Here is an 18,066-nt window from a genome sequence, read left to right as displayed (position 1 = left end):
GTAGCTAGCTAGTGGGAGCCTGCCGTATAGCACAGGGAGCTTAGCTCAGTGCTCTGTGATAACCTAGAGGGATGCCGTGAGGGCTGGGGTGGGAGGAGGCTCAAGAGGGAGGGGATACATGTGTACACATAGCTGACTCATGTTGTTATACCGCATAAACTGACACAACATTGTAAAGCAATTATCTTCCAGTTTAAAAAAGCAGTCTGCACTGAAATTCCAGAAATCCTGGTTGACTAGACGTGCAAGTTTATTATGACTTCACCCTCCCCTGTCGCCTTCTGTTCTACTAGTAATTAGATTAGAAATTCTTCCAGATCAGGAGTGGGTGTATTGGAGTCCCAAATTCCTGAATCGGCATCCCCCACCCCCAGAACCTAGCATTGTTCCTTGTAAAAGCAGGCCTTCTTCAGTATATCCCATTTGATGAAATGATGCCTCATTCACAAACCTATATTCCTTTCTCTTCCATTTTGCAAATATTGGTGCTGATGGTAACAAAATCTAAGAGAAAGTTCCAGCAAGTTCATTGTTACTACAGAGGAAACTGCATGTGGCATCCATTTATTTCAGCTTGCTTGAACTGTTTGGGTAAGTTACAGAAAATTCCACCACAGAAGAGTGGAATTAGTGCCAGGAGCCAGAAGGACAAACAACTGTCAGGATTACCTTGCTTTAGAAAACAAAGAAAAGGCCACATCTAGCACATGGCACGGGAATGGGCAAACCAGAGTCAAGACGTTGATCAGACTGGAGGAGATCTTTTCCCTTCCTCTCGCTGAGCTTCAGAGGGTCTGTGAGTCGCAGACAGAGTGCCCAGTTTTGCAGGAGACATTTGGGTATGTCACCACTCCGGTCTGTCGGCTGTAACTTGAATCTGCTCCTCCTGTGGGTCCACCGCCTGGACTAGGTCCCTGCATCTGTCTGAGGACGTGTGTGCTGTTGGAAAGAAGTTGTGTCATCACCATGTCTTGTGGGCAACCAGAGCAAACCTCTGTTAGCTGTGGAGTTGGGTTTTATGAGGGGAGGAGAAAGGAATGTTTTGGTGAAAGGATGTTTGAGAGATCAAAGCCTTCCTCCCTTGAAATGAATAGTTGACCCACTGGAGTCTGGCAGAGCTGATGAGCACAGAACCAGGATGGAGACCCAGGCCTTTGGGTTTCAGTGAGTCTTTCTCATAAGAAGTGGTGTCTCTTCTGTCCCTGGCCTCCCAGGCAGGTGCTCGGGCCCCACCCTGCTCTGCCACTGGGTATGGGATCTCGGAGAGAAGAGAAGGATGTCTCAGACCTTGCAGTCAGTCTTGCCCCAGAGGAGCAGATTTAGGGGGTCCTCCATCAGTCTGTTCTATCTGTGGCCATTAACTCTAGGAATTCTCTTTCTCGTTAATACATTCATCCGAAATGTATTGAGTGTCTGCTGTGTTCCAGGTACCATAAAGACACGACTCTTTCTTGTTCATTCAAGAAACAAAAGACGGAACAAAAGACCGCCCCGCCATCTTTCTTTTCCGCTGACTTGCTGCACTTGTGTCTGTGGAGTTTATATTGAGAGGACTCTGTGGCCAAGCTCCCACACCCCCTGCACCCCCCATTCCCACCGGGAGCAGTGAGGGGGCAGTCAGCTATGAAGTATGCCCTAGGAAGCCCATGTTCAGATCCTCATCTTAGCTAGTAAGTCACTGCTTGACTCTGGACAGCCTTTTCAGTTCCTTGCCTGAGTTTCCTCTTTTTCGAGGTGAGGCTGTTAAATTTCTGTGAACTCAGTTCTTTGGAGCTCAGACTTCCAGCAGTTACTGCACGTGCCTGACCTGGATGACCGATTGTCTCACAAAACGATACGGAAGAATAGAATTGCCTCTGACTGTCTTTGCATCCTTTTGCTGTCTGCCTTTGAATTTAGTTTCAAAAGCCCCACTGAGATGGTCCTTGCATTCAGAAAGTGGACTTCCTGAGCCCCAGTGACTCTGGGCTGCCTTCAGACAAAGATGTAGCAACGAAGTCCAGTAGAGGTTTGCCCCACTTCCCAGCTTCCCTCTCGGGGGGAACCTCAGGTTTGTCTCTGAGGGACACTCACTGGGAACGGGAGGACAGGCCGTGGCCGTGGAAACCTGACAGGCTCACCTGGAACCTTCGACCTTGGCCTACTTAACTCTGCTTCACCCAGCGAGCTACCAGGCCAGTGACACGTAAACAAAAACCAACAGGATGTAGCCCCGGCTCTTCCTCCGTCAGGATGGCCTAGCCGTGTGAGGCACAGACCTGCCTTCAGAATCCTCTGGAGGTGTGGGTTTGAATCCCACTCCTGACCAGCCAGGCTTTGGGCTTCCCTCATGGCTCAGCAGAAAAGAATCTGCCTACAATGCAGGAGACCTGGGTTTGATCCCTGGGTTGGAAAGATTCCCTAGAGAAGGGAATGGCAACCCACTCCAGTATTCTTGCCTGGAGAATCCCACAGACAGAGGAGCCTGGCTGGCTACACTGCCCAAAGAAGGTGCATAGAAACCATGGCTCCCTATCTCTTTCTTGCCTTTAATTCCTGGGAAGGTCAAAAATTATGATTGTACAACAGTGTGAATGTACTTAATGCCAATGAACTGTGTACTTTCAAATAGGTAAAATGTTAAAATTCATGTTATGTATATTTTACTACAATAAAAATAATTTATTGATGGAGGGAGCAGAGAGGAAACAGATTTATTCTGGGACTGCAAAATGAGAGATTTTACAAAATGCTTCATGCTTCATGCCTTACACATGTAAATGATGCTTTTATGGTTCAAAAAAAAATCTTCCAGTCAGTAACTGCCTTCATCATATTCATAACCCTGCCTCTGTGTGCCAAGTGTCTCCAAGCATTACCATTAAAGGACCTTTTGTATTTCATTATTTGTTTACAGTCTATTTCCTTCCTCCTTGAAGACAGTGTCTGGCATGCTAGGGTTGAATAAGTGTTTTATGTATAATAAATGAATGACCACATTAGCAGTGTGAATCCTCAGCAGAGAGAATTTTCTGTCCACGCATGCTGAAGTAACCCACCTCCACTTGTCACTTTTTTTTTTGTTTAAATTGAAGTATAGTTGATTTACAGTGTTGTGTTAGCCTCAAGTATACAGCAGAGTGATTCAGTTAAAAAGAATATCCATGTATATTTACTGTTTTTCACATTCTTTTCCATTTTTAGGTTATTGTAAAATATTGAATATAGTCCCCTGTTCTAGACAATAGGTCCTTGTTTGTTATCTATTTTATGTGTGATGGTGGTGGTGGTGGTGGTGGTGGTTTAGTTGATAAGTCGTGTCCGACTCTTGTGATCCCATTCGCCTGCCAGGCTCCTCTGTCCATGGGATTCTCCAGGCAAGAATACTGGAGTGGGTTGCCATTTCCTTCTCCAGGGGATCTTCCCGACCCAGGAATCAAACCCAGGTCTCCTGCATTGCAGGCAGATGATTTACCAACTGAGCTATGAGGTGTGGTAGTGTGTAATGTTAATCCCTAACTCCTACTGATTTATCCCTCCTTCCTACCTTTCCCCATTGGTAAACACAAATTTGTTTTCTAAATCTGTGAGTCTGTCCCTGTTTTTGTAAATAGGTTCATTTGCATCATTTTTTAGACTCCACATGTTTATTTGGGATTTCCTGGTGACTCAGACCATAAAGAATCTACCCGCAGTGCAGGAGACCCAGGTTTGATCCCTGGGTCAGGAAGATCCCCTGGAGAAAGGAATGGCTACCCACTCGAGTATTTTTGCCTGGAGAATCCCATGGGCAGAGGAAGCTGGCAGGCTACAGTCTATGGTGTTGCAAAGAGTCGGATATGGTTGATCGACTAATACCATTTATAAGTAATGTCATATATTTATCTTTCTCTGACTTCACTTAGTATGATCTCTGGGTCCACCCATGTTGCTACAAGTGGCTTTGTTTCATTCTTTATTATGGCTGAGTAATATTCCACTGTCTATATAAACGACATCATCTTTATCCATTCATTTGTTCATAGACACTTAGGTTGCTTCCATGTCTTGGCTGCTCTGAATAGTGTGGCAGTGAATGTCAGGGGACATTGTCACTCTTTCTCTAATAACTTTTAGCCCTTGATGAAATGACTTTTTTCATTCCCTGGTGTGTTCACATGTTTGTTTCTCTCTTCCCGTTAAAAAATGAGACCAAGTAGGACAAAGATGATATAGGTCTTGCTCTCCTAAGCATCTTTTTGTTGAATGAGTAAATGAATCTCCAATCTGGATTGAATTTTTGGAAATAGCAGTACTCGTTCAGAATCAGTTTCAGAGCCCCAAACAAGGAAGATGAACAATGTCATTGGAGAGACAAAGTAAAAACAATGGAGAAATCGGAGTAAAAACTCTGATTTTTCACATGTGGCTGAAACTGGTTTCAAGGTACTTTCCAACAAAAATGTTCAGTGATACTTAAGCAATGCCTTTATTGTTGAATTCTGTGTCACTTTGAGGTGGATACTTCGTAATGTTCCTTTGATCAGTTCAGTTCAGTTGCTCAGTCATGTCCAACTCTTTGCAACCCCATGGACTGCAGCACACCAGGCTTCCCTGTCCATCACCAGCTTCTGGAGCTTGGTCCAACTCATGTCCATTGAGTTGGTGATGCCATCCAACTATCTCATCCTCTGTTGTCCCCTTCTCCTCCTGCCTTCAATCTTTCCCAGCATCAGAGTCTTTTCCAAGGAATCAGATCTTTGCATTAGGTGGCTAAAGTATTGGAGTTTCAGATTCAGCATCATTCCTTCCAGTGAATATTCAGCACTGATTTCCTTTAGGATTAACTGGTTGAATCTCCTTGCAGTCCAACGAACTCTCAAGAGTCTTCTCCAGCACTACAGTTCAAAAGCATCAATTCTTCAGCGCTCAGCTTTCTTTATAGTCCAACTCTCACATCCATACACAACTACTGGAAAGCCATAGCTTTGACTAAATGGACCTATGTCAGCAAAGTAATGTCTCTGCTTTTTAATATGCTGTCTAGGTTGGCTATGGAGAAGGAAATGGCACCCCACTCCAGTACTCTTGCCTGGAAAATCCCATGGATGGAGGACCCTGGTGGGCTACAGTCCATGGGGTCTCAAAGAGTTGGACATGACCGAGCGACTTCACTTTCACTTTCCCATAGGCTAGCATCTCCTCTTTGGTTTCTGTATCTGCCTGGGTTTCTACTTTTTGTGAGAATATTCTGAAGGCAAGCTCATGGATTCCACATACCTAGGTTGGTCATAGCTTTTCTTCCAAGGAGCAAGCATCTTTTAATTTCATGGCTGCAGTCACCATCTGCAGTGATTTTGGAGCCCCAAAAAATAAAGTCTGACACTGTTTCCCCATCTGTTTGCCATGAAGTGACAGGACCGGATGCCATGATCTTAGTTTTCTGAATGTTGAATTTTAAGCCAACTTTTTCACTCCCCTCTTTTACTTTCATCAAGAGTCTCTTTAGTTCTTCTTTGCTTTGTGCCAAAAGGGTGGTGTCATCTGCATATCTGAGGTTATTTATATTTCTCCTGGAAATGTTGATTCCAGCTTGTGCTTCATCCAAACCGGCATTTCGCATGCTATACTCTGCATAGAAGTTAAATAAGCAGGGTGACAATATACAGCCTTGACATACTCCTTTCCCAATTTGGAACCAGTTCGTTGTTGCATGTCCGCTTCTAACTGTTGTTTCTTGACCTGCATACAGGTTTCTCAGGAGGCAGGTCAGGTGGTCTGGTATTCCCATCTCTTGAAGAATTTTCCAGAGTTTGTTGTGATCCACACAGTCAAAGGCTTAGGCTTAGTCAATAAAGCAGTAGTAGATGTTTTTCTGAAACTCTCTTCCTTTTTTGATGATTCAGCAGATGTTGGCAATTTGATCTGTGGTTCCTCTGCCTTTTCTAAATCCAGTTTGAACATCTGGAAGTTCACGGTTCACGTACTGTTGAAGCCTGGCTTGGAGAATTTTGAGCATTACTTAGCCTAGCATGTGAGATGAGTGCAATTGTGCGGTAGTTTGGACATTCTTCGGCATTGTCTTTCTTTGGGACTGAAATGAAATGACCTTTTCTGGTTCCGTGGCCACTGCTGAATTTTCCAGATTTGCTGACACATTCAGTGCAGCTCTTTAGAGCATCATCTTTTAGGATGTGAAATAGCTCAACTGGAATTCCATCACCTCCGCTAGCTTTGTTCGTAGCTTTTTGTTCCTTTGATAAGTTTACATTTTTTAATGTTTTTAGAAATTGCAGCGCACTGTATATACAGTGAAATATACTCATGTTAGGTACAATTCAAGTAATTTAGATAGATTGAGTGCACAACATGTGCCTAATGCTCCAGTCAAGATACAGAGCACTCCCCATGCTCCAGAAAGTTCCGTCACCTTCTTCTGTGCAATTCCCACCTTCAAAAACAAAAAACAACTGTTCTAATTTAGATCACCATGGATTAATTAGTTTGTCTGCCCTTCAGCTTTATGTAAATGGAATTATGCATGTCTGTTTAGTTTCTTTCATTCTGCATAATGTTTTTTAGGTTCACCCATGATGTTGTGTATAGCTGTAGTTCATTCCATTTTATCATGTCCCATGTTGCTAATTATTTTCTGCCATGTGCTCTCCTTGAGTGCTTTTAGCTAGCTCTGTCATCCTTTGAGATCATCATATATATCATATTTTATGTTAGAGCGTAATCTTTGTAATAACTCTTGTTCTCCACTCCACCATGGTATCTAAACTAGTGCTTAATAAATATTTATTGAATGGTTGTATGTAGAGGGGGTGAAGAGCCGAGTAAGGGACCTGTCCTATGGGAGCCAGAAAGTGGGCAGTGGCCAGAGATGCATTTGGACAGGTGAGGCGAAATGGAGCAGGTGATGATGAAATCTTGGCTGATAGAGATTATCTGAGAAACCAGCTTAAGTAAGTGACTTTGACAATGGAATTAGGGACACTCTCTGATATTTTTAAATTGGAGGGGGGGCAGTTTTATTATGGATTGGGTCAGCCCCGGGAAAATAGAAATGATTCTTTTCCCAAACCAATCAACCTTTCGCATAGAATCACTTTTTTTTTTTTTTTTTTTGCTGCACTGTGGCTTGTAGGATCTTAGCTCCCCAACCAGGGATTGAACCCAGGCCTCGTCAGTGAAAGTGTGGAGTCCTAACCACTGTACTGCCAGGGAAGTCCCTGCAGAGAATCACTTTTGAAGTTCCCCATGGTTGCCAGAAACTTGCTTTTTGAGATTGTCATTTCACCTAAAATAAAAGTGAGATTGTCATTTCACTTAAACCTCTGGACTTACCATCCCTCCACCATTCCCTTCATTTTTAAGACAGCAACTGAGATTCCAACCAGTTCACACGACTCATTGATTATGGCTGCTTGTTGATAACGCTTTCATCAGGCCAGTAGCGTACTGTTTTTAACTGTAATAATCTTGCTTTAGGTGTTGGCATTAATTGGAAATTCATATTCTCACTTGTATCACAACTCTGGTTTGTAATGTGGAAATGAGCAAGTATACTCTTGGACTATTACCATTTCCCTTGGATTTATTAGCAGCTGAATTTATAAAGTCTTCAGCATGTATGATGAATACTCCAGAAACAGACAGTGTTCTGCCGGTACCCAATGCCATGGAATGTGAGTGTTCATTTTGTAGAATTGAGCATGGTGATCTTGAGTCTTTAGAGGGAGTTGTACACACACCACAGTTGTAGAGAAGACTTTGTTGTTGCTTAGTCACTAAGACGTGTCTGACTCTTTGCGATCGCATGGACTGTAGCCTGCCAGGCTCCTCTGTTCATGGGATTTTTCAGGCAAGAGTGGGTTGCCATTCCCTAGAGAAGGCTTAGGAGGTTTAAAAAAAAAATTATCTGATGGATAGCTGTGCAAAAACACCGTTTACAAAAGTATTGGTAAGTTCCCTTCTGAAAGTGAACCTAGTCTGTGGTACAATATCTTGGTTTTATAGGACATAAAGAGATGAAAACTGCTTGGAAGAGACTAAAGTCTTGTTTCCATGTCTTGGCTATTGTAAGTATAGTCAATATCCTATAATAAACTATAATGGAAAGGAGTATTAGAAAGAACATATACACACAGATACACATATATAAATGTATACATAACTACATCACTTTGTTGTACACCAGAAATTAACACATTGTAAACCAACTACACTTCAAAAAAAATTTTTTTTTTAATTTCATGCATCTGCTAATAGATCTCTTCTATAATTTGTTCTATATAAAATCATCCAACACTGGACACAAACTATTTTGGATATATTAGGGAGCTGAATTTACCTTCTTGAAGCATAGAGTTATTAATATTTTCACAAATTTTAAACTGTCAGCATTCAAAAGTGTTAAGGATTTTCCTATTTTTAACTGGTTAGAATGGGGTATTATGCTGTGGACTGGTTATAGATTTGCATCAAAGCCCATGATTGACAAAAAAATATCTGAACAGGGAACACCACTCCTAATTAAAGATACCAGTCCACCGCATAATATCCTGTGTTATTTCTGACTTCACGTAGTTCGATAATCTCTAGGCCCATCCATTGCTGCTTTATGACTGGGCAGTATTCTGTTCTGTATATGAAGCTCATTTGCTTTATCCATTCATTTGTCGATGGATATTTAGGTTGCTTCCATGTCTTGGCTATTGTAAGCAGTGCTGCTGTGAACATTGGGATGCATGTGTGTGTTCCAATTATGATTTTGTCCAGAAACAGTATGCCTGAAGTTTCCATTATGGCTGGCCTGTACTCATTGTGTGTTTATGGCTGCTTTATACATCTGGACTGCTGACAAGGTTTACTTAGGCAGAATAACCACTCTAATGCCTCATGGTTATAGGGAATGAGCAAAATTATCAGTGAATTACCTATATTAGGTATTCAATAAATATTCATTATCCACTATCTATTTATGGATAGATTAAATTACATACTCCCTTTATAAGATAGAGGGTGGGAAAACAGCCATAGGAATATGTGTATCGATTGGAATTTTTAGAAGGAAGTTAAAAACTTTACTTAAAGCCTTGTTAAGCAAACACATAAAATCTTTTTATGTAGAGGAGTATTGCAGCATTGCCAAGAATTGTTTAAAGTGTTGTTTTATTTGTTTCAGTTTGTTTTTAGGTGTAAATATACATAAGGTTTGATATATACATACATATATGTATATATATAAGGTGTGTATATATATATATATATATATATAAAAGGTTTGCTACTCTGATTTAAAATTGTTCCAGAATATTGGTTCTTATCCTGGGAGAGAGGGGCATGGGGGTGGGAGAGAAAGCAAGAAGGAGAGAATATGTATAAATTACTTAAAAATATCTATTTTAGTAGTATAAGGTAACTCACAGAATGTATATAAATGGATGAAAGTTCATGTTCATTCATGCAAAAGCATTTAGTGAATGACTGGAAGGGATTAAGGTGTTAAGAGACTGAGCTGTCTTCCATCTTGTTATTTATTTATTTGGTCCTTTCTCCAAAGGAGAAGTAACGAGGCGTGATTCTAAGTGAATTTTAAATCCTTTAGTTATCAAGACAATGCAGCTCTGAAATAAATCTAGATTTTTACTGTATAATAAATGAAAATGTTCATGTTGTCTGCTAGAGGTCTCCTGAACTCCATGTCCACACCCAAACCATGGGCTTCGCTGGTGGCTCAGACGGTAAAGAGTCTGCCTACAATGCAGGAGACCCGGGTTATGAGGATGTATGTTGCTAATGTCTGTGTGTTGTCCCAGATAACATACTCAATTCTGTCTTCTCTTCTTCCCTGACAGGTTGGTACAGAGGATACACTCTCCAAAATAAATCTAAAAAGGTATGGCTTATGGTTCAGTGTTCTACTTAGAAATCTACTGTCTGCCAGTCTTGTGTTGTCTGATCTGACCCATTATCTGCTGTCTGTGGGCCCAGTTTGCTTTCTCTTTGACGGCTGTTCTGTGGATTCAAAAGCAAATTGTCTGACCTCACTGTTCAGGTAAAAGAGTCCAAGTCCCTTGGCTGTATTTCCCACCAGCCAACTCAAGGATAAAAGCTGGAGGTGAATTTGACACCCCGGGTAGGGACTCTGCAGGCTTTCTGGTCGCTTGAGCTGAGCAATGTGGTCATCTAGGGATGGTGCTCTGTATCAGAGGAGGGGGGAACTGCTCTGTTTACCCTTTAGTTCCCGTGCTGAAATCCCAGAACCACAGGGTCTCCCCATTTCCACCTGACTCTTTCCTTTTTTATAAAATGGAAAACCAGAGTAGTAGGTTTTTTATTGGCGGGAGCCACACCGTTGGCGTGTGGGATCTTAGTTCTCTGACCAGGGGTTGACTCTTCGCCCCCTGCATTGGGCAGTGCAGTCTTAACCACTGGACCACCAGGAAAGTCCTCAGAGTCCTAGCTTTCCAACTTGTGAAACTCACATGAAATTAACAGAGTGCGTTAGAACCAACATCTTTTTACAACTCAAACTGAGAAATAGAAAATGGAATGCCGTGGTAAGTCACGTTTCAGGAAACTTTTGTGTTAGGTGTAAAGTTTACAGTATTTTGTCTTATTTTTAATTATGTTTTATGACAGTCGTGCTGGGTTGCTGTCCCATCATGGGCAAAGAATTTGAAAAACACTGGCCCTCGTGGGTTCCTTTCCCCAGTGCCAAAGCTGCTAATAGTCAAGCTAAAGAAAACCTGTGAGTTAGGTTAATACCCTCTCGGTTTATTTCAGGTCAGGTCAGCACTTTTTCTGTGACACTGCGGACTGGCACTGCATAGCCTGTCAGCACTTTCTTTTGAAAAGAACAGTGTTGATGGGGCCATGCTATTTCACAATTAGTTCCCATCCAAAAGAGTGAATTAGGAAGGGTGAGAGGAACATTTAAGAATCGATCAAGAACTCAATAATTAAGAAAAAAAACACAAACCCACAGGTTTTACTTTACAAATACAGCACCAGACAAGAGAGGTGCTCGCACACAAGTCTCAGAAAGGCTGTGGGCTGGGAGGTTGGGACTGACTTACATGCACTACTGTGTATAAAATAGGGAACTAGTGAGCACCGACTGTATACACAGGGAGCTACTCAGTGCTCCAGAGTGGTAAGGAAATCCATGAAAGAGGGGATGTGTGCAAACATATCACTGGTTCACTTTGATATACATCAGAAACAACCCACCATTGTAAAGCAACGATGCTCCAATAAAAACTCATTTTAAAAAGGTGGGCCCAGAAAAACACCTTTCTAGAAGGTATAGGCCGTTTAAAACCATGACTGCCCTAGTTAAGCTTTCTGTATTGCTGATGCTCAACCAGCAGTCAGTATTTGCACATGTGTATGTACACACACACAGTTTATTAACTCTGACAATTTAATAATCTACCAAAATAAAGGAGTGTTTGCTTTTAATGTGGTTATCCACTCCCACAGTTTTAGTCCTTTTATCCCTCCCTAAAATTCTGATGCTGAATTTTTATACCCACAGTTAGATGCTTGTGCCTCTGGGTCTTCATTTTCTACTTAAGTATAGTGAAAATAATGATAAATCATTTGATTAAAGGAGTAAACTCTTGCTGACTTTAGTTTCCCTGGGCCTTTATATAAGGACCCAAGACAGCAGATGTTCTGGTGTGAATGAGAGCATGTTAGGACCAGAGCAAAAGACTTTCTTCTAGTGCGCTTGTTAACAAGGGAACCTAGTTTACAGCTACTTCTGCTTCTTGATTTCAGTTGAACTCTATCAGTGTTTATTTTACTCACAATTATGGAAGTGGTAGTTATTTTTCAGGCTTCCCTGTGGCTCAGTGGTAAAGAATCCACCTGCCAGTGTAGGAGCTGCAGGAGACTTGGGTTCAATCCCTGGGTCAGGAAGATCCCCTGGAGGAGGGCCTGGCAACCCACTCCAGTATTCTTGCCTGGAGAATCCCATGAACAGAGGAGCCTGGTAGGTTATAGTCCACGGGGTCACAAAAAGTTGGACATGACTGAGCGTAAGCACAAGTTATTTTTCAAAGCAGGATTAGAGTGAATAATTTTGAAGTTCTAAATTTCAAGTGCAGCAATACTTAACGTCACTTAATCACCAATCCTCATAAAAAGCCACTCGGATAAGATCATACAAACTTTTAAGACCAAACAATTTTATATTTTTAACTGATGCAGGTGAATTCTGTTGAAACAAGGTCCCAGACCACAGTTTTTCCTTTCAGTGTCTGCAGTCTGTAAGACTCTCTTTGGAGCATCTCTAAGGCATCTTATGATGTCCTAATACACCAGAATCCATCTGTTGTCTGCTTTGGGAAGTTGATGGGGTGCTTCACTAGGATCTAAATGACAAAGTCTCAATGTGTTTTTAAATTTTTTATATTCATTTTCTTAAAATCCTGTCAAACTTCCAGTCTCACTCTTGAGAAGAATTATTTCAGTAAGAGCTTTTCTCAGTTCTTGATAATTAAACTTTGTAATTCAGTGAAATAACAAGACAAACAAAGGCCATGCATTTTACTTGTTGACTTACAAGTTGAAATATCTTTCTGGTAGATCAGGCAAAACAGAGAATTCAAAGTCAGCTGTCATGAATTCTGCTCAACTTTGCCACGCCTTCATTAAGCAGTCCAGCCTAGTTGGAATGCTGTCCTAATGCTGTCTCCTTGTTTGTCAGTCTTTAGGGGAAGAGCTATTTGAAAAGCCTATTGTTTTCAGTGGAAATTTCTGGTGTTATTTACAAGCAGACTTAATCAGTTAGAGTGGTGATAAAACAAGCTAGTGGTTTTGCAAATGGAAGAAGCCAAGAGATTTGCGGAAACTGGTTATTGATCCTGGCAGGATTGTGGAAGTAAGGATAAGGGTAATATCTAGAAAATCATTAGTTCTTTTTTTTTTTTTTTTTTTAAACGCAAGTGGATAGGTTGCCCTGAGAAAGCAAAAACAAAGTGGAGAGAGGCTGGAAATCAGAAATATATTACCTAGGTTTATTCTGGCTTTCTGTGTGTCAGAATGGCATCAGAAAATGCCTACAGGGACTTCCCTGGTGGTCGAGTGGGGACATAGGTTCCATCCCTGGTCAGGAAACTAAGGTCCCGCATGCCGTGGGGCTTCTAAGCCCCTGTGCTGCAACAAAAGATCCTGAGTGCTGCAACCCAGACCCAGTGCAGCCAAAATAAATCACTAAACAAATATTTAAAAAAAAAAAAAAAAAGAATAAGCCTATAGTCTCAGATTTACAAGAGTAATTAAATGGCTGCAAGTGGACAAATGCTACCATGGAACGGTGATGCCTACAAGTAACAGTGGAAATGCAACAAAATAGATAACTCTTAATGTGAAAATCATCATGTCTGCATACACAGTATAAATTATGTGCTATGATTGCTGCCTGTGTTAGTGTTAGTTGCTCAGTTGTGTCCAACTCTTTGTGACCCTATGGACTGTAGCCCGCCAGGCTCCTCTGTCCATGGGATTCTCCAGGCAAGAATATTAGAGTGGGGTGCCATTCCTTTCCCCAGGGGATCTTCCTGACCCAGGGATCCAACCCAGGACTCCATTACAAAATAAGCCACTTAGGTTACGAATGTTTCTATTTTGGATTTCTCCCTGTTATTTGGAGCATAGTCATCAAGTTTTAGGTGTATGAAACAATTAATCAATCGTTTATCTTCTTGATTTGAAAAATCTTCTGGAAGGATATTCCTTGGGACCAACAGTTTCACATCTCATTTTAACCTGAAAATATCGCTTCTGATTAACTGCTACTTTGAGTGGTTCATTGTTATTAAATGCACCACCTTTTTATGAGTTCTGGACAGCTTTATTTTGTTGTACAGTATACTTGACAGAAAATTAGTATTTTAATTCTTCTATTTTACTGTGGACCATTTTTAAAGTCTTTATTGAATTTATTACAATATTGCTTCTGTTTTATGTTTTAATTTTTTGGCCACAAGGCATGTGGGATCTTAGCTCCCCCACCAGGGATTGAACCCACATCCCCTGCCTTGAAAAGTGAAGTCTTAACATCTGGACCTCCAGGGAAGTCCCTTAACTCTTTTAAAATGTACAGTTGATGGAGAGGGAGGTGGGAGCGGGGTTCAGGATGGGGAACACATGTAAATCCATGGCTGATTCATGTCAATGTATGGCAAAAACCACTACAATATTGTAAAGTAATTAGCCTCCAACTAATAAAAGTAAATGAAAAAAAAATTAAAAAGTACATTTGAGGTGTACTAAGTATAGTTATATTGTTGTGAAACCATTACCACCATCTCTAGAACTTTTTCATTATCCCAAACTGAAACTCTATAAGCATTTAACATAAGCTCCCCCTTCTTCCCTCCTCCCAGTCCTTGTAACCCCAGTTCTCTTCTGTCTCTATGAATCTGACTACTCTAGGACCTTCATACAAGTGAGGTCAGACAGCATGTGTCCTTTTGTGTCTGGCTAATTTCACTCAGCATCCTGTCCCCAAGGTGAGCACTGGGCAGGCAATCCTGGTTCTCCACAAAGATAGGGATCAACAAAACATTTACATCCATCTAGCGGAAGGAATGGAGAAGGCAATGGCACCCCACTCCAGTCCTCTTGCCTGAAAAATCCCATGGACAGAGGAGCCTGGTGGGCTGCAGTCCATGGGGTCACTAAGAGTCGGACACGACTGAGCAACTTTGCTTTCACGTTTCACTTTCCTGCATTGGAGAAAGAAATGGCAACCCACTCCAGTGTTCTTGCCTGGAGAATCCCAGGGACGGGGGAGCCTGGTGGGCTGCCGTCTATGGGGTCACACAGAGTCAGACATGACTGAAGCGACTTAGCAGCAGCAGCAGCAAAAGGAAGACGCACCCAAGGTTCCTTTGGCATCCTAAAGACTGACCTGGAGCTTCAGAAACCCATTAATCAGACCCCAAAGAAATTACACACACTTTGAATTTTTGTTAGTGTTTAACTCTGTGATCGGTTTTCAAAAATCACTGAATCCTGTCCTTGTCATGAAAGAGGTTGATGTTACCTTGTCTCTGTGTGTGTTCTGGGTCTTTATCAGTAACAAGATTGGGATTATGCTTTCTCACTCATGTACCCTATGCCTGCCCCTTTCTCAAAGTGAGGAGCGGCAGGTATCTTTATATGTTTTTTTGGTTCTTCCTGCCTGGAGGGAAAGGAAGGCCATTCTGCTTCTGACTCAGGCAGTGGCAGGATCTACCTTGTCATCACCATTGCCGGGAGCAGCACAGTCTCAAATTTTCTTGCTGTTTTCCTGTTTTATTGGCAGAGGATTAAAAGGGAGAAAGGAGAGAATTGCTCAGATAAACGTAGCACACAAAACTAGATGCACAACCAATGCTGGTTGAAATACACTCGTTTTTCTGGCTCTGAACGAATAAGGATCACTCAGTACACAGGCATCTCTGACCTGGGTCCCCAGGGTGTGACCTGTTCCTCTCCCACCTTTGAGGTCAGCTGCCCCCGACGTGGCATGTCCACGGGGCCGCAGTTTTAACAGGCTCAGGGCTACAAGCAAGTTGAGCTAATGGTGCTTGTTAAACAGCTTCTTCTGTTAGGTTGGCCCAAGAGTTCATTTAGGTTTTTCCATAAGATGAAATAAAAACCCAAATGAACTTTCCAGTTAGTCCGGAACCTCTCCTTGTCAGGCCTGAAAAGTACCGTAAAATAGGGACCAGCGGTGCCTTTCTGAATGGCAGTGTTTCTGCTTATTGATGAGCACACCATGCAGTTGAACCACAGAAGCTTTTGGTTTTAAGAAAACTCACATCCATGGCTTGCTTCCTGTGGGTGAGATCCAGTCTGCGGTTTTGCAGATTGCTCCTGACCAGTTTCCAGGGTTTCTTTTAGGTCTTTCTAGGCATAGTTTTCCCACAGGCAGTGTCTTAATACCGACATCAAATTGCCTCTTAGGGATTTAGAATGGAGAGCAGTTTGAGACTGGAAAAGGCTAAAAATAACCAGGCCTAATTGATTCCATGCATTTTGTTTAAGTGAAAGTGCTGAGAGGAATGGGTCTAGAAAATGACCATAATTTTATGGACCACTAAGTACATAGCCCTCCATCTACTAATTATCCGAAACCCTTTAAGAGAAGCACCTCATGTTGTATAGAATCTGGAGGCATTTTAGGATCTATTAACTGCTCTGAGCTGACCCTGGGCATGTTTGCCTGTTCATTTACGAAGTGTTCATCTTGAGGTCTCTGAACCCCAGGATTCAGTTACACGTTTTCAGTGTTTAGGTAGCCAGCCTATGTAACTGACGCCCTGCAGCCTTGACTGCAGACTGTAGGTGTGTCCTGGTGTCCTTGCCACCCCCCCCCCACTTGACTTGCCGCTGTTTGTGCTCTTGTAGTGAACTGAGGGGCTTTTGATATTTTTCTTAATTGGAGGATAATTGTTTTACATCACTGTATTATTTTCTGCTGTGTAACAGGATGAGTAAGCTGTATGTGTGTGCATCCCCTCCCTCTTGAACTTCCCTCCCGCCCTCCTCCCCATCCTGCCCGTCTAGGTCCTCGCAGAGAACCAGGCTGAGTTCCCGTGCCATCCGGTAGCCCCCACTAGTTACCTGTTTGACGCATGAGAGTGTGTCTGTGTCAATGCTGCTCTGCCAGTCCACCCCCCACCACGTTGCTCCATCTGTGTGTCCATTCCTGCCTCGCAAATAGGTTCATCTGTACCGTTTTTCTAGATTCCACATATATGCATTAATATGTGTTATTTGTTTTTCTGACTGACTTCACTCCATATGACAGACACTGGCTGCACCCACATCACTGCAAATGACCCAAATTTGTTCCTTTTTATGGCTGAGTAATATTTCATTGTACATAGTGTATGTACCACATCTTCTTTATCCATTCATCTGTCGATGGACATCTAGGTTTCTTCCATGTCCTGGCTATATTGTAAATAGTGCTTCTGTGAACACTGGAGAATACGTGTCTCTTTGAATTACATTTTCCTCAGAGTATGTTGGACGGGGACTTTTATGGCATATAACCCAAGTTCTTTTGTCCGCAGGGTATTTTCCCTGAAACGTACATCCATTTGAAAGAGGCCACTGTGGAAGACCGCGGGTAAGTTCTAATGTAGGAAAATGCCTAACAGGTGAGGTAAAGGTACAGTATCATTACAGGTTTTATGAAATCGTAAGGTATTATTTTGTGCATTATTTGTCTCAGGGCCTCAACTCCACTTGTTGGATGAAAGGGAAATAAAATTTTTTTCCTGACATCATTCCTTCTGCCTTCTCTTTTGATATTTTTCCTCCCTTGCATCCTTCCTTGGGACAGTGGAGGCAGATAATGAGTGAACATAGAGGGCCTGCATCTTCCTCTTGCACCAGCTGTTCACTAATGCATGCTTCTGTGTGTGTGTGTGTGTGTGCGTGCGTGCATGCACACACACATGAACATTTGGTGCTCTTTAGCCATTAAGACTTGAAAACCTTCTCTTTGGGAACCTTGGGGGATGACAGGTGACCAAGCTACAACCTGTGCTATTTATCTCTGAACCTTGGACAAGTCAGCGTGCCTGGGGCTTTCCCCCTGCAAATCAGAGAAAACAAATCTGGCCCCACATTAGCCCTGAACTTTTTTTATTTTTTCCTTTCTTGGCTGTACTGCGTGGTGTGTGAAGTGGGATCTCCGTTCTCCAAACAGGGATCAAACCAGCACCCCTTGGAGTGGAAGCCCAGAGTCTTAACCACTGGATCACCAGGGAAGTCCCTGGTTGTGAACTTGATGTAAAATTGTATGAACTAACTAATATGTGTGATTGTGCTCTGCAGAGAAAATTCACTTTATTGATGGTGAGTCAGTGGGCAGGAGCATCAAGGAGAGAATAAAGAAAGCCTGGAGCAGGAATTCTAGGGCTGTTAGAAAGGAGTGGGTCACAGAGGCATACTGGCTCACAGCCACAGAGAACATTCTTAGCCCTGAATTGCGCACCGTCATTTTACAGATGATAGATGGAGATGTGCCCAAATTCACACATAATCAGGACTCAAAACCATGTGTCCTGCCCCTACTGGAGAACCTTC

At 42.2% G+C, this 18,066-nt stretch overlaps 1 protein-coding gene across 2 annotated transcripts in view; it reads left to right on the top strand.

Moving 5' to 3' along the window:
• DOCK5 (dedicator of cytokinesis 5) overlaps window positions 1–18,066 on the top strand; it is a 281,193-nt gene that overhangs the window by 89,346 nt on the left and 173,781 nt on the right. For both annotated transcript variants that reach the window (XR_006345828.1, XM_043927733.1), the window contains exons 3-4: window positions 9,822–9,862; window positions 17,046–17,101. Coding sequence is in view for 1 of the 2 variants with exons in the window: in XM_043927733.1 (XP_043783668.1) it covers window positions 9,822–9,862; window positions 17,046–17,101 (97 nt within the window). In the remaining variant the exon portion in view is untranslated. The remainder of the gene's footprint in view (window positions 1–9,821; window positions 9,863–17,045; window positions 17,102–18,066) is intronic.

Source organism: Cervus elaphus, chromosome 16 (genome assembly GCF_910594005.1).
Source record: "Cervus elaphus chromosome 16, mCerEla1.1, whole genome shotgun sequence".
Taxonomy (NCBI): domain Eukaryota; kingdom Metazoa; phylum Chordata; class Mammalia; order Artiodactyla; family Cervidae; genus Cervus; species Cervus elaphus.
The sequence above is the reverse complement of the archived record's forward strand: the minus strand, read 5'-3'. Positions and strand labels throughout refer to the sequence as shown.